This window comes from Mastigoproctus giganteus, chromosome 13 (genome assembly GCF_048544385.1).
Source record: "Mastigoproctus giganteus isolate SK-2022 chromosome 13, ASM4854438v1, whole genome shotgun sequence".
Taxonomy (NCBI): Eukaryota; Metazoa; Arthropoda; class Arachnida; order Uropygi; family Thelyphonidae; genus Mastigoproctus; species Mastigoproctus giganteus.
The window spans coordinates 53,808,723-53,825,173 of NC_143587.1; the positions used below are offsets into that span (position 1 = coordinate 53,808,723).

Below are 16,451 nucleotides of genomic sequence, written 5' to 3' on the forward strand. Positions count from 1 at the left end.
CTTGTAGATGTGGGACGACAAGCTAATTGGTCTATAATTTCCAATTTCTGATTTATCTCCTTTCTTACGCAGCAGAACTATGATTGCATTATTCCACTCCTCTGGTGTGACACCTTTGCTAATGCATTTTGTGAAGTCTTGCCAGTTTTTGTGTCATGTCTCTTCCTCCCAATTTTAACAGCTCTACAGTAACTTTATCTTCCCCTTCTTTCTAATTCATTTTCTTTAATGTATGTTCTTCCTCATCAGGAAGGATATCAGGTATGTCATATGTGTTACTAATTTGTGATCCATCTTCTCCACTGCTGGCATCATTACCTCGCTCCTTGTATAATTCTTTATCGTAATCTTCTGCTTCTGGTGTTTTTTGTACTGTGTCCCCGCACGCGCCATAGTTCACCTGCAGTTGCTTCAATTTGCATAACAACTCGCTGGTCGTAATGTTTTCGCTTATTGGTGTATGATCTTGACAGATTTTTTCCACTTTTCTGAACACATGCCATTCAATGATGCATGCCTTGATTTTCCAATAGAAAGAGCTTAGAATCCAGAATAGTGCAGAGCCCAAGAAGGCTCTAAGTCTGTATGGCATTTTTTACACATTTCTTAACTTCTATTTTTGTACCCAACTTTTTATACTCTTTTAAACCTACTTTTTTTTTTTTTAATCTATCATGCTGAACATATTTCATCTAGTACTCTTCTTAACTTAATTGATTATTTTTTTATTCTGAATGGAAATTTGCCAGTATCTGTCAGTTCCTAAAAAGGCAGAATTGCTTCCTCCAGTCATCAGTTCTGTTGTATTTTTTGCAAAGCTCTTTTGCAAAGCAGTTATGAAATTCATCATTATCTCTTATACTATCTTATTACCTTCCATTTATTTTAACCTTCAGCCATATGGATTCTGTCAGTGCCAATCCCCAAGTATCTTGACTTATATACTCATCTTTGGATAAATTCCAGAGAAAAGTTTAGAGAAACTTAAGCAGTAACTCTACATTTTTAAAGCATCAGATTATTTTTGCATGAAAGTTTTCAAAACTCCACTCATTAGTATTAGTAACGGCCGCATGGTGCAAGAAAGCCTATGGCTTATGCTGCACCAGCCAAAAAAAAACCGAACAAAACAATGATAAAAACAAAAAATAAGTAAATAAATAAAATAAATAACTAAATAATAATAATTAATAAATAAAAAAAAATAATAAAATAAAATATAAATAAAAAGGAAATTAAACCTATCATCCTATGCGCTTCCCTTACCCGAAAGTACTATCTAGATGACATTTGAATTTCCCCAAACTGTCAGCCTCTACCACCCATGAAGGCAACTTATTCCAGTAATTTATAACTCGCTGGCTAAAATAAAACTTCCCGCAGTCCAATCTAAACATTTCCCCCCGTAACTTGAATTTATGTCCCCTAGTTCTAGCATCATTTATATATATAATCTTGAAAATTTTGTCCTCATTCATTTTACTGATGCCTCTCAGAGCCTTAAACACCTCAATCAAATCTCCTCTAAGGTGTCTAGTTTCCAAACTCTGCAACCCACATATTCGAAGTCTTTCTTCATAAGGATGCCCTTTTGCCGATCTCACCAGGCGAGTTACCCTTCTTTGCACCCTTTCAAGAAGCTCGATGTCTTTCTTTAGGTGCAGTCTCCATACTTGAACACAGTATTCCAAGTGTGGTCTAACATAAGCCTTATATAATGGGATTATCACGTCCCTATCTCTACTTGCAAAAGTTCGATAGATCATCGATAGAACACCATGGGCCTTCCTTGCAACCTGTTTACAATGCTCAGAGAATTTCATGTCTGAACGTATCGTAATACCCAAGTCCCTTTCCTCCAGTACTGGGTTTAGTTGAACTCCACCAAGTGAATAAGTTTTTTTGGGATTACTGTTTCCCAGGTGTAATACCTTACACTTTGTTGGATTTAAGCACAGCTGCCATTTTTCTGACCATTCCTGAAGTCTATCTAGGTCTCTCTGAAGAAGCTCAGCTTGACAGTGATCATTAACTACTCTACCAATTTTAACATCATCTGCAAATTTAGACATCACGCCCTCTATCCCTTCATCAATGTCGATTATGAAAATTAAAAACAACAGTGGTCCTAATACTGATCCTTGGGGAACCCCACTTCTTACATCAACCCAATCTGAGGAATAGCCATTTATCACAACCCTCTGCCTCCTGCCCTGAAGCCATCCTTCTATCCATCTAAAGATTTTCCCAGTGATTCCAACCTGTTCCAGCTTATAAAGCAACCGCTCATGTGGGACTGAGTCAAAAGCTTTGCTGAAATCTAAACAATGTCGAAATTATTCCCTAAATCCAGCTCGTGAGTGACCCTTTCGAAATAGCAAATCAGATTTGTTAAACATGATTTTTCCTTTACAAAACCATGCTGAGTATCCTTGAGAATTTCAATTCGATCCAAATGATCCTGAATTCCACCCTTGATCATTGCCTCCATGATTTTCCCTACTACTGAAGTCAGACTGACAGGTCGATAATTTCCAACTTCACTTTTAGAGCCACCCTTATGTATGGGAGATACATTTGCACTTTTCCAATCCAAGGGAATCTCCCCAGAGTCTAGTGATGCTCGCATAATTAGCCTCAATGGTTCAATGCACTCGCTTGCCGCCTCTCTTAAGATTATAGGGTATATTCCATCAACTCCAGGAGCCTTACTGGTCTCTAGGCTCGAAAGTTTTTTTCATTAAATAATCTTGCGAAATTTCAATATCATTAATTACATATATTTTTTAACTTCGCTCCCACAATTTCCCATTGCCACAAAAGGCTTTTCATTTGTAAATATCGATGCAAAATAACTGTTGGTTCATCTGCAACGGCAGCTGGTGTATTTATTATTATCCCCTTTCTCTTACGTAAAGGTCCGATCTGGTTTGACCTGCTCTTCTTGGCATTTATATATGTGAAGAATTCTTTATCCCCCCTCTTTGCTCTGTTTGCTAGTGATTTCTCATAAACTGCCTTTGCCTGTCAAACCTTTTCTGTGGCTCTATTACAGATCAACTTGTAGCTGTTATAGGCTTCAGTACTTTTTATTGCTCTGTAACCTTTCCATGCCACCTTTTTCTGCTCAAGTAATGTGGCAACTTCACTATTCATCCAACTTGGAACCCTTCTCGTGGAGTATTTTTTTAATGGTATATACGCATTCAAGGTATCTGTGATTAATGTTTTAAAAGCGTACCACAGTTCAATTGTATTCATTCTCAGCGCGATATCTACCCAGTTAATAGAGGCCATGTAGTACCTTAAGGCATCGTAATTTCCTTTTCTGAAATTAAAACCCATTCCTTTGCCTTTTACTTCTGCTACCTCTCTCGTCGTCATCCACCGTAGAACTCCGTGATCACTTCCTGCTACTGGTTCCTCTACTGTCAGCCCTGTTATGTCATGTGATTCATGTGTGATGATGAGGTCTAGGATATTCTTTTCTCTAGTACTTTCCCTGACATGTTGATACAAATAACAGTCATCTAGTTGATTTAAAAATTTTGTTCCCCATGTCGAATTTGCTTCCCATTTACTCCAATCAATTAGAGGCAAATTGAAATCACCCATAATAAGGCATTGACGCTTACTTGCCCATTCTATTTGCATGTAGAGGCTTTTGTCATAATCTTCACAATCACCTGGTCTGTAGATTACTCCTACTTGCATTATACCTTTGTTTCCAACATATTGTCTACCTTCTGTATTTTGCAGTTGCATAACATTTTCTGTTTTAACAGGCACTACTTGCGTTGACAGATAACAAGAACCAAAGCTGTGGCTCTCCGGCTTTCGATGAAACAGACGAGAGGAAGTGGTACTGGCAAGACTCAGAATTGGACACACTCATCCTACCCATCTGTTCCTGCTACTGGGAGAAGATCTGCCACAGTGTTCATCCTGTGACAGTCAACTTACTGTTAGGCATTTTCTCTTTGATTGTTCCTTATACAAATTTGATTGTCCCTTTGTATTCAACCATACAGTCAAGCACTTTTCTTTAACATATTCAGTGGTATATTTCGACTAAATAAACTATGAGCAGACACAATTTGGACTCAGTAGCCTTTGTGTTGTTAAGCCAAATAACAACAACAACAATTGACAGATAACACTGTTTTTTAACTGCTTAGTTAATACTGAAGTTCCCCAAGGTTCCTTTGCCCATTGTTTTCCTCCTATATATTATGACCCATGCCCCCTTATGTTGAATGGAAATTCTATCCATAATTTTGCTGATGATAGTACAATAGTTGCCACTTTCCAGTTCTACAAACCCTGCTCTGCATAAACAGCAATAACATCTCAAACATACACCACCTTTCTGATTTCCAGGTAAAATTATCTGGAGGGGTGAAGAAAATTTAGTTAATTTTGTTCTAAAACCCATCCTGTTTTATTTTTCACAAACCAGTCTATTCTTCTTATGCTCATCTTCAGCAAAGTTGGATTTCTAAGCATGATCCCACCTCTTTATTGGGAAAGCTCTCTCTTCTAACCCTTCCTGGTATATAATGTATATTGCTTCCTTTGCATTGAAAAAAAAAAAAAAAAAAAAATTCTTTAATTTTCACTTTCAATCTAAACGTACTTTCTTCCTAAACACCTATTGATGCCGTAAAATCACAACCCTACCTTACCATTGAATACTGTTCCTATATTTTGAGTTGTTTCCCAACTCTTAAAACTCCTTCACTCTATCCAAAAAGAGCTAATTAATAATCCTTCACTTACAAAATCACTCCATTGGTTAGCACACAAATGTTCAGCTTTGTTTCATGTATTTTGAACAAATACTTTTTTTTTTATGTAAACCCCAAACACGAGAGGTATTAGAACCTTTAGTACTGTGCTTGGGTTGGAAGTTTTATATGTTTACTGTTTCGAATTATCATCTGTAATTCCACCTTTGTCTTTTGAACAACTACAAATTTATTTGTCAAAATTCCATTTGCTCGAATCAAACCTAACATATAGATTTCAAACAGCATCTTTCGTGTTTTGGATCATCTTAAAAATGTTTCTCTCTCTCTCTCTTTCTCTCTCTCTCTCTTTCTCTCTCTCTCTTTCTCTCTCTCTCTCTCTCTCTCTCTCTCTCTCTCTCTCTCTGTATATATAAATAAACAATATAAATTGAAATAAGCTCACTGTTCACTTATAGTATATAATAAACAAATTAAGTAAATAAAAGCAAATAAATATATATATATATTTATTTATGATTATTTTATTTAACAGTATTATAATTTTTTCAAGGTGTGGACCGTGTCATCAAATAGCACCGTTTTTTGAAGAACTTAGTAAAAAATATGCCCAGGTTGTTTTTTTGAAAGTAGATGTAGATCAGTGTACTGAAACTGCAGCATCTCAGGGAGTAACAGCAATGCCTACCTTTGTATTCTACAGAAATAAAGTAAAATTATGTCATGTCCAAGGTGCTGATACTCATGCACTGGAAAACAAGTTAAAAGAACTAGCAGGTGGTGATGGTGATGATGTTTCAGAGAGTGGGGTACAAGGACATGTAAGTTTTTTCCTTTTAAATGCTGTATAACCTTAACACTGAATTATAAGTTAGTTTAATGAGTTAGGTAGGCAATACTGATCAGAAGATCATTTTTGCTTCACTGGATATTTGTTTCCCCAAGATTTTTTTTATATTTTCTTCATTTGTAATATGGCTTTGCCATTGTTGCTTCTATCTGTTTCATTTATTTTTATTACCATTCTCATTTCTGAATATTTTAATTTTTGATCAATTCTTTTATTTTTTACCCAGTTCTTAGATCATTAAGTTAAAGATTATTATAAACAACTGATTTTTGTCTTTCACAATTTTTTTTTTTTTGCTTCAAATAAAAATGTTTAATTGTCTTCCTACACTTCTTGCTTTGTTTCATATCTTAATTTTTCTATTGTTATTTTATTGTTTATTTCTCTGTCTAATTTTCCATCTTCTTTAATGACTGTTCTGAGGTTTCTACACAAAATTGCTAATTTGTTCCAATTTTTGTTTATTTATTCCACACTTACTTTTCCTAACAGTATTATCCACATATAATAATAAAAATAATGTCATTGAATTTTATCTTATACACTGTGGAGTGAAAGTTTTGTTAACTTCCACATTTAGCTTTATTTGTCCCTTTTATAAGTGGTCCATTAAAATTATAAAAAATGGTGATAAGGTTCAGGCCTACCTCATTTCAAGTTTAGCCTTAAACTATGTTCCAGTGTTTCCTTCAATTCTTACTGCAGATTTGCTATTTTTATACAAAATTTTTATCCCCTTAAAAGATTATCCTCTATGCCATTTTTTCCTAAAATTTGATAGAACAGATTTGTAAGTACTTTGTGATATGCTTTTTTTCAAGAACATTTAATCCTATACTATATATAGGTTCTTGTTACATTCTCATGGCTCTTCTGTAATTTGTCTTATGAATATTTGGCCTCCCCTGTTTAGCCTAAAACCTGACTGTTCCCCAAGAAGCTTAAAACAATATTTTCGATACTCTTTTCTAAGATACTTGCATAGCTCTTACCTGGTATACACTAAATGAATGAAATTCCTCGTAATTTCCACATTCAGCTTTATTTTCTTTTTTATATATTGGTATATACGTCTGAGGTAAAATTTATGCTTTGGTCCAGTCATTTTAGCATTATCAAAGGCACATGATGCGAAAGCAAGCTTATATAGCATCAGCCAAAAAAAAAACCCACTTATTTCACCCATCCACTCGCTCCAAATGTTTGTCAAGTCCTACCTTGAATCTATTTAAGCTATAAATTTCTACAACGAGAGATGGAAGAACTTGGCCTTCAAAAAATGACACATAATGTTATAAAGGCATTGCGATGCTATTTTGCCCCTGACTTTCAGCATTTGAGGTCTAATTTCATCTACATCTGCCATTTTTTTTTTTAATACCTGATATTTTCTGTGACTTTTTTCCCCCCCCAGATTTCCATTTGTTTTTTCCTTGTTTTTCACTGATGTCTTTAACACCTTCATTTAGTAGTTTAACAAACTAATTCACTAAAGATATTTTGAAATATAGAATTATTGGATTATTAGATATATTTACTAGAAATTATTTATAATATATATTATTTTCTCTAAGGGCATCTTTTAAGTTCTTTGAGCCACTATGGTGTTTTCAGTTTCTTGTCTTTTTAGACTTCTCCACACTTTTTTTTTTTTTTTCTATTTTTACAGCTTATGCTAAAATTCTGTCTTAAATTTTTGCCAAGCTTCATCTAAAGTCATATTAGCTTATCTGCCAACTCTTCTGATATGATCTGAAGTTTTCCAATAAATTTAATTTTCTTCCCTTATTATTTATTTATTTTTTTAATTACAGGTTACAGAATATAATTACAGAATATAATAACAGTCATTAATTTGGAAGAAAATTCTGGAAATGTTTGTTCAGTGAGTTTTGGAACATTCCATGTTCTCTATTAAAAGTATTCCATTTTTCAGTTTATTAATGTTGGTAATTATGTATTAGTATAAAGGGTTTTTATGTGAGCTTTTCAATTAGAGAAATTAAAGTCTTACTTTGTTTGTACCAGAAAACTTGGAGTTCTTAACATTTTCCACTTTTTATTTTTTTTATTTCAAATAGTGGTTTAATTGAAAATATTAGACTTAATTTAATTTGTGTTATGTATGTCTCTTTAGGTTGATCTCATTACTTTTATCAATAAAACTTCCTGTGAATGCCTAAATGAAGCTGATGACCATCCGCTAACTGGTTGTCTTTCTGCAGGTAGTGGGTATTTGGAATCAGACTGCGATGAACAGGTAAGTTAGGAGCAGAAAAATTAACTTATGTGATAATGAAATTAAAAGTTGAATTAGTTCGTGATTGATTTATTTATTCTATACATTCATTCATTTATTGTATAGTTAAATTTATTATTTATTTATTTCTCCAGTGTGGCAAAGAAAACCTAGTTAACTTCAGTCCTAAAACTTAGTCCTGTCATATATATATATATATTGAGTTACCCTGACTTCTAATTTCTCTTGGCAATTAGCACACCAAAATGTTGTTTCCTCTGCATAAAAAAAAAAACTGGGTTTTCTTTTTCACTCTGGCATTACTTTTCTTCTAAAGAACTATTCACTCTGACATTACTTCTTTTCTACAGAACTATTCACTCTGACATTACGGCACATTATAGCCAAAGCAGCTTATGTGCCATAAAACCCCCACAACAAAACAAAAACAACTCTGACATTACTTCTTTTCTAAGAACTATTCACTCTGACATTACTTTTCTTCGACAGAACTATTCACTCTGTATAAATCTCAGTTGTTCCCTACTTTGGAATATTGTTCCCACATCTGCAGTTATAAGTCCCCCCCACCCCAACCTTGAGAGTATTCTCAAGCTTTTGACTCCATTCAGAAGAGGGCAGTTGTGTTAATTAAAGTCTCATCTCTTAAAGCTCCAAGCCTGTCAAGTTAGTTTAAAATAAAATGTTTAAGGGCAAAGGCCTCATGCTACGAGGTAGAATGACTAACATGTAGGTTAGTGCAAAAACATCATTTTAATATAGCTGTCTACCAAAGTAGTTTAATTAATTAATTAAATTGGCATTGTTTTGGTTATATCTCATATTGTGAATGCCTTCACAACGAGTTGCCATGGTATTGCACTACCTCGAATAAATAACACTTCACCAGTGGAGAAGACTACTTATTTATTCTCAGTGGATACAACCACTCAGACGGCACCGCTTCAAAGCTTGTTGGCTTCTCTTCGGTGGGTGGGCAGGTACCCTGGTGTTTCAATAGTGAAAACCCAGTTATGAAGTATAACTTTACAATATAAAGACTATAAAATATTTAAGGGCAAAGGCCTCATGCTACGAGGTAGAATGACTAACTTTAAAATGATGCTTTTAGACTAACCTACATGTTAGTCATTCTACCTCGTAGCATGAGGCCTTTGCCCTTAAATATTTTATAGTCTTTATCACTGCACACCATTAGGCATCTCTCATATTGTGAAGTTATACTTCATAACTGGGTTGTCACTATTGCAACACCAGGGTACCTGCCCACCCACCGAAGAGAAGCCAATAAGCTTTGAAACGGTGTCGTCTGGGTGGTGGTATCCATTGAGAATAACAGTAGTCTTCTCCATTGGTGAAGTGTTATTTATTCCACAACAAAAGATGGAAGACTGTTCCACCAACCAACTACCCGCAGGCTAAAGGCAAACTTCCGCACATCTATCCTATAACTATCTTTCCTCAATATGAATTTATTCCCTCTCAGGTGATTATTCTGAGCAAGAGGAAGAATCCCTTCAGCATTGAACTTATTCAACCCATTCAAGGCCTTATACACCTCAATCAGATCACCTCACAGGTGCCTGGTCTCCAGACACCGTAATCTACAAAACTTAAGCCTTTCTTCGTAAGAGCAACCCTTCATTCCATTCACTAATTTTGTTGCTTTTCTCTGTACTCGTTCCAACAGCTCTACATCCTTCTTAAAATGAGGCCTCCACACCTGTATACAGTACCCAAGGTGTGGCCTGACCATTGCCTTATACAAGGGGATAATCACCTCATTATCCCTGCTAGAAAAATTAATGTATATCATTGACAAGACACAACCCTTGCAGATTGTCTGCACTGCTCAGAAAACTTCATATCAGCCTGCACAATCACCGCCAGGTCCTTTTCATTTGCCACCTCTCAGCCCATCTGCTCAACTTTTCTAGATCCTGTTGCAGTAGCGTACTGTCATTAGTGTCCTTAACGCCCCTGCCAACCTTCGTATCGTCTGCAAACTTGGACATTAAGCTTGATATACCATAATCAATATCATTTATAAATACAGAAAACAACAATGAACCCAACACTGAACCTTGAGGGACTCCACTAATAACATTAGTCGACGATGAGCAGTGTCCATTGATTACCACTCTGTCTTCTCCCATTCAACCATCCCTTTATCCATAGCAGTAATTTGCCTCCAATGCCACACTGCTCCAATTTGTGCAGCAGTCTTCCATGTGCCCCCTTCAAAAGCATTTCTACGATCCAAATATATGATATCAAAGTTATTCCCTGCATCCAGTTCCTTTGTGACCACAGCATAGTATCCAATCAAATTGGTCAGGCAAGAATTTTCCTTAACAAAACCATGCTGTGTCCAAGCTATAACTGAAGTCTTGTCTAGATGATCCTGCAGTGCTTCTTTCACCAGTGCCTCCATTAATTTTTCTGGAATAGAAGTTAAACTAACAGGTCAATAATTACTTATGTCATCCTTTGATCCTCCTTTGTGAACTGGTGTCACATTTGCACATCTCCAGTCTGTGGGTACATCCCCTGAGTCCAAGGAAGCTCTCATAATTATGGCTAAGGGTTTGCTTACTTCCTCTGCTGCCTCCTTTAATATAACTGGATAGATCCCACCCACCCCAGGTGCCTTTCTTGTGTTTATCTTCAACAATTTCTCCTCCACTTTACTCTCAGTTATTACAAGATTCTCTAGCTTACTGCTAGAGTTGAATACACCTCTGGCTTTCCCCTCGCTAAATAACTCCTACTGTGTGAATGTTGATGCAAAATATTCATTTAGTTTGTTAGCTACCTGAGCAGGATCATCAACACTTGACCCATCGATATCAAGTGGACCAATCTGATTCATCCCCTTCCTTCTAGAGTTTACATAAGTAAAGAACTCTTTGCTGTTTTTCTTTGCATCCTTTGCCAAAGATTACTCATAATCTGCCTAATCTCCTTTGTGACTTGGTTACAGACCAGCCTATATCTATCATAGGCTTCCATGTCACCCATTAATTTACATGTATTCTATGCATTTTTCTTCTCTGCTGTATGTCTCATTAGTTCATCTGACATCCATTTAGGCCTAAACCTTGAACAATATTCCTTAGTTGGTATGTAAAGCCTAGTACCTTTCAAGATAAGTTCTTTGGATGCTTCCCATTTTGAATTTGTTGTTGGTAACATCATCAGTTGGTCCCACCGTATAGAATTTAAATACTGTCTCAGACCACCATAGTCACCTTTATGAAAGCAAAAACCCTTCCCTTAGTTGTGCAAGAATCACCTTCAGTGATTCTTGCACAACGTCTATTAGAATAAGTAGCGAAGGGTGCTGGGGGTTTCAGGGACTGATAGCAGTCATCATGAAACAGGTGGGTATATGGGATGTGTCAGGATAAATAGGAATAGGTGCATGTATGCTTGCATGTATACCAATGCTAGAAGTATAGTAAATAAATTTGATGAATTTGAAGTGTTGGTCAAGACATCAAAGGCGGATATTGTTGGGATATCAGAGACGTGGTGTCACACTGATATTAGGAATGCAGAATTGGAATTTGGGGAGTACAATGTGTACAGAAAGGATAGACAGGATAGGAAGGGAGGAGGTGTCATGCTGTTAATTAAGAAAAACATAAGATCAAAAGAAGTGCATCCAGTTGATATAGATGAACAGTGCACTGTTCAATCAGTTTGATGTGACTTAGCACTGCGAAAGCAAAAATAAGAGTAGGAGTGTGTTATAGGCCTAATGAGTACAATGAACAATTGTACAGAGAAATAGAGTGGGCTAGTAAATCAGAATGTTTTATGTGGGGTTTTAACTTCCCAGATATTGACTGGAACTTGTGGGTTGGTCAATCACACACTAGTAAGACTTTTGTGGATTTATTGGATTATTGTTTTCTGCAGCAGCATGTTCGAGAGGCAACCAGAGAGGCTAATACTCTTGATCTGGTTATCAGCAGTTATCATTCGTGTATTAAGAATTTGTATTAAGTGGAGTCCCACAGGGTTCGGTGTTGGGTTCACTGTTGTTTTGTATATTTATCAATGATATTGATGAAGGTATATCAGGCTTAGTGTTGAAATTTGCAGATGATACAAAGGTTGGCAGGGTTAGTAATGGCAGTGTGCTACTGCAACAGGATCTAGAAAATTTGGGCAGAATGGTTAAGAAGTGGCAACTGAAGTTTAACCTTGGCAAATGCAAAGTACTGCATATGGGTGGAAGTAACCCCAGAGAAACATACCGACTGTGTGGTACTACACTTAAGGTGGTAGAAAATGAAAAATACCTGGGAGTAATTGTGCAGTCAGATATGAAGTTTTCTGAGCAATGCAGACAGGCTGCCAGGGCAGGTCATGGAGTTTTGTCAATGATATAAAGGAATTTTGCTAGAAGGGAAAAGGAGGTGATTGTCCCTCTGTATAAGGCAATGGTCAGGCCACGCCTTGAGTACTGCGTACAGGTCTGGAGGCCTCATTTTAGGAAGGATGTAGATTTGCTTGAGCGTGTACAGAGAAGGGCAACAAGATTGGTGAGAGGAATGAAGGGATCCTCTTACCAAGAGAGGCTTAAGTTCTGCAAATTGCAGTGGCTGGAGACTAGGCATCTGCACAGTGATCTGATTGAGGTGTATAAGACTTTGAATGGGTTGAACACGCTGTATTCTGATGGGATCCTTCCACTTGTTCAGATTATGAACCTAAGGGGGCATAAATTCAAATTAAGAAAAGATAGATGTGCAGAAATTTGCCTTTAGCCAGCGGGTGGTTAATTGCTGGAACAAACTTCCATCTGTCATTGTGGAAGTTGATAGGTTAAATAAATTTGAGGAACTGGACAGGCATTTGGAGGGGATGGTGTTTTTTTTTTTTTTTTTTTTGGCTGATGCTGCATAAGCTCATACACTTGCTTTCTTGCATCACATGCCACTACTACTACTACCTCTTTTAGTAAATCCCACTTCAGCACACTGTGATCACTGCCACCTAGTGGTTCCTTTATCTGCAAATTCCTAATGTATGAAGAATTACTAATGATAATCAGATCAAGAGTATTACTCCCTCTAGTTTCTTCCCGAACATGCTGATGTAGAAAACAATCATCCAATAAATCCACAAAAGCCTTGCTAGTGTGTGAGTGACCAACCCACAAATTCCAGTCAATATCTGGGAAATTAAAATCCCCCATTATAAGACTCTGATTTACTGGCCCACTGTATTTCCCTGTACATTTTCTTATTATACTCATCAGAGTCATTAGGCCTATAGCACACTCCTACTCTCAATTTTGATCTCCCAATGCTTATGTCACACCAAACTGACTTGACACTGCACTGTCCAGCAATGTCGACTGGCTTCACTTCCTTGGATTTTATGTGTTTCTTAACTAATAGCATAACCCCTCCTCCCTTCCTATCCTGTCTGTCCTTTCTGTACACATTGTACTCCCCAAATTCCAGTTCTGCATTCCTTATATCTGTGTGACCACGTCTCTGATATCCCAACAATATCTGCCTTTGATGTTTTGAGCAACACCTCAAATTCGTCAAATTTAATTGCGAAACTCCTAGCATTGGTGTATATGCAAGTATACATGCACCTGTTCCTATTCTTAGCTACCCTAACACAAACCATATGTTTACTTGTACCACAATGGCTCCCAGCAGTCTCTGAAATATCCTGCATCTTGTTTTTCATGCTGCTGCTAATTCCAATAGAACTAATGCAAGAATCACTTTCACCACTATTGTTAATCTTTTAGTCCTTGTATTCTCCCAAGCTAGCAGTTTTCCGACCCACCTAACTAATGCAAGAATCACTTTCGCCACTATTGTTAATCTTTTAGTCCTTGTATTCTCCCAAGCTAGCAGTTTTCCGACCCACCTAACACTGCCTCGATAGCATCAGCAAATATTCTTGCACCCTTTATATTTAAGTGTATCTCATCCCTGTAGAAGCAATCTCTCCTGTTAACAAGTACAGATCAGGCTTAAAAAAAATTCTACCCCTTGAGCCTTGCACAATCTTTCCAGGGCCAAATTGATCAACAAGGCTCTCATCATATACTCCTTGCTATCGTGTCTGGGCAGAATTGCAGATGCTTTGAAATTCAACCCTAATTCACAGCTTTTTTTCAACAGTGACCTGTACTTGTTAAGTAATTCCACCAGTCTCCTATTCTTAATATCATTAATGCCAACGTGTACAACAGTATCATCTTTTGGCCCTTAAAAGATGTTATACGCTCTACAACGTCATCAACCTTTGCCCCTGGCACACATACCCTGGTCCTGTTCCAACTATCCTTTTTACATACCATGGTCCCCGTTTCCCTGACAATAGAGTTCACTAGTTCCTATGGGACCAGGCATCTGCCTTGGGGGTTGCGGCTGTGTTGCGTGATGATCAAGTGAGTGCAAGTTCTGGAGTTGATGTGGGCAGCTGAGAGCTTAGTGGGCCCCTCAATTTAGATTCTTCGAGGGCATCTACCCTGTCCTTCAAGCTCTCATATAGGCCCATAACAACACTGAGTTGTCGCCTGATTTCCTCACACTCCTTACATCGTGCACACACAAAGACATTTCCCTTGGCAATATCATGTCACATACCTGATTGCTCCACAAACATCAAGCAAGCAGTGCATTTTAAAAGGCTGTGTTTCAGAGAGCAACTGCCCTCCCTCAGTTCTCCCCTGAGCCACAGCACTCCCATTAGCTTGAGCCTTTTGCTTTGCTGCTCTGGTCTGATTGTCATGATTTCAATTCAATTTCAATAAAATTTCAATATCAGTCCCCATCCACCTTCTACACATCTAATTGCAGTGTGACTAACTTAATGGAAATTATACAGCTTGCAATAAAATTATGAAAAGGCTGCTCATTTATCACTGGAAACGTGAAATGACTTTGTAATTAGTTTCTCTGGGTGTTAAACTGTCCTAAAAAAAACGCAAAAAAAAAAAAAAAAAAATCTGTTTTATCTAATAGGAGATACTACTGGTAATTTTCACTTTCAGCATTTGTGCTTGTATTACATTTTACTAAAAATATACTTTAGAGTGCTGTGTTTAACTGCATGTATACAATGTTAAATACATAATATGTATTTAACATTGTATATTGTAGTTCAGTATACAATGTTAAGTACATAAAGAGTTTAAAATATTTTTGTTCCTGCCTGTTTTTCCTCTCGAAAGGTGATACTTCATGAAGTCACAAAGTTTTTAAGATTGCGATATGAATATGTAATTTGAATGTCTAGTGTCAAATTTTTGTTTGTAAGGTTGAAAGGTCATAAATCAGATTTTTATAACCTAGAAGTTTGCTGCTTTTTCCTAATGAGTTGAAGGCTTAGTAAGTACAAAATATAAAATCCCTTGAATCTGTGTTAAATAATTGTATGATCCTTAGATTAGATGGTAGTTTTTGCTTCACGCCTCCGTAGCCAGGTAGGAAGGAGCAGCAGTGCATAGCACATGCTTCTTGATTAGACCGGGGTTCGAGCCCGTCATCACCAAATACGGAGGATGCGGAAAGGTCAGGGAATGACCACCGCATATCCCGGAGCAATATGGCCTTAGTTGCTAATGCTCCTAAAAAACCAAATAACAACAACAATAACAGTTTTTGCTTCAGTAGAAAAAATAGAAAATTAACTTCTTTTTTTTTTTAATGTTTCAGGAATTATTTACTTTTAAAGCACACAGATTGACATTTGGTTATGGAAATCACTAGTACTGGGCTATTCAGGACTATTGACATTGATATTTGTTAGTATTTTTTTTTTAATAAATAGAGAATTTATTGACCATTGATCTTAAAATGTATGACCTTTGGATTTTATTTTTTTTTTCCAGCTAATTATATCACTTGGGTTTAATCAAGCTGTGAAATTACACTCCTTGAAAGTAGATGCTCCACAAGGTAATGGTTATATAAATTTACACACACACAAACTAATTATTTATATTTTTTTGCAGTTTGAATCTCAAAGGGTTTAGTGAAAGTTGTATTTTTTGAGATTTAAATACATTGTATGCTTTGTTCTGTTAGTAATAAAAACATTTCATTGAAAACCACACAGTACAGTTTACACAAGCTTACACTTCTTGGTTAAACAAGGAAATTATGAATATAAGATGACTTGTTAACTTAACAAAAAAGGCTAAAGTTCAAGGTTGTCTTCTTACATGGAGTGAGCCTCCTATTGGACATTCACAGTAATCTAGACTTTCTTCCTCAAGAAATAATTCATATGTACATATGACAAAGAAGACAAAATGCAGTTGAAATAAACAAAAATAATCGATTATTTTGTAAAAGTGAAAAGTCCAGTTTTATGAAATGTTGAAAAATATTTAGTTGAAGTTTTCAGTTTTTCATTAGACTGTTATCTGTGGCTGAATGACTGACTGCACTGGCTCTGCTGGGAGAGGAACATGCTAATATGACATTTGAACTTGTTCATTGAGTCACATAATATACTTCTGACATAATGTTTTCTCTGCTGTAATATAGTGATATTTTGAATAATTGATGAGCCAAAACAAAAACATGCAAAAATTAATGTCATT

The 16,451-nt window shown here is 36.3% G+C and overlaps 1 protein-coding gene across 1 annotated transcript in view; it reads left to right on the plus strand.

The window, feature by feature from the left end:
* The window catches only part of Txl (Thioredoxin-like), a 59,261-nt gene that overhangs the window by 7,883 nt on the left and 34,927 nt on the right, over nt 1–16,451 (plus strand). Inside the window, exons 2-4 of the mRNA XM_090387996.1 lie at nt 5,302–5,569; nt 7,736–7,858; nt 15,735–15,801. Coding sequence (XP_090244122.1) covers nt 5,302–5,569; nt 7,736–7,858; nt 15,735–15,801 — 458 coding nt within the window. The remainder of the gene's footprint in view (nt 1–5,301; nt 5,570–7,735; nt 7,859–15,734; nt 15,802–16,451) is intronic.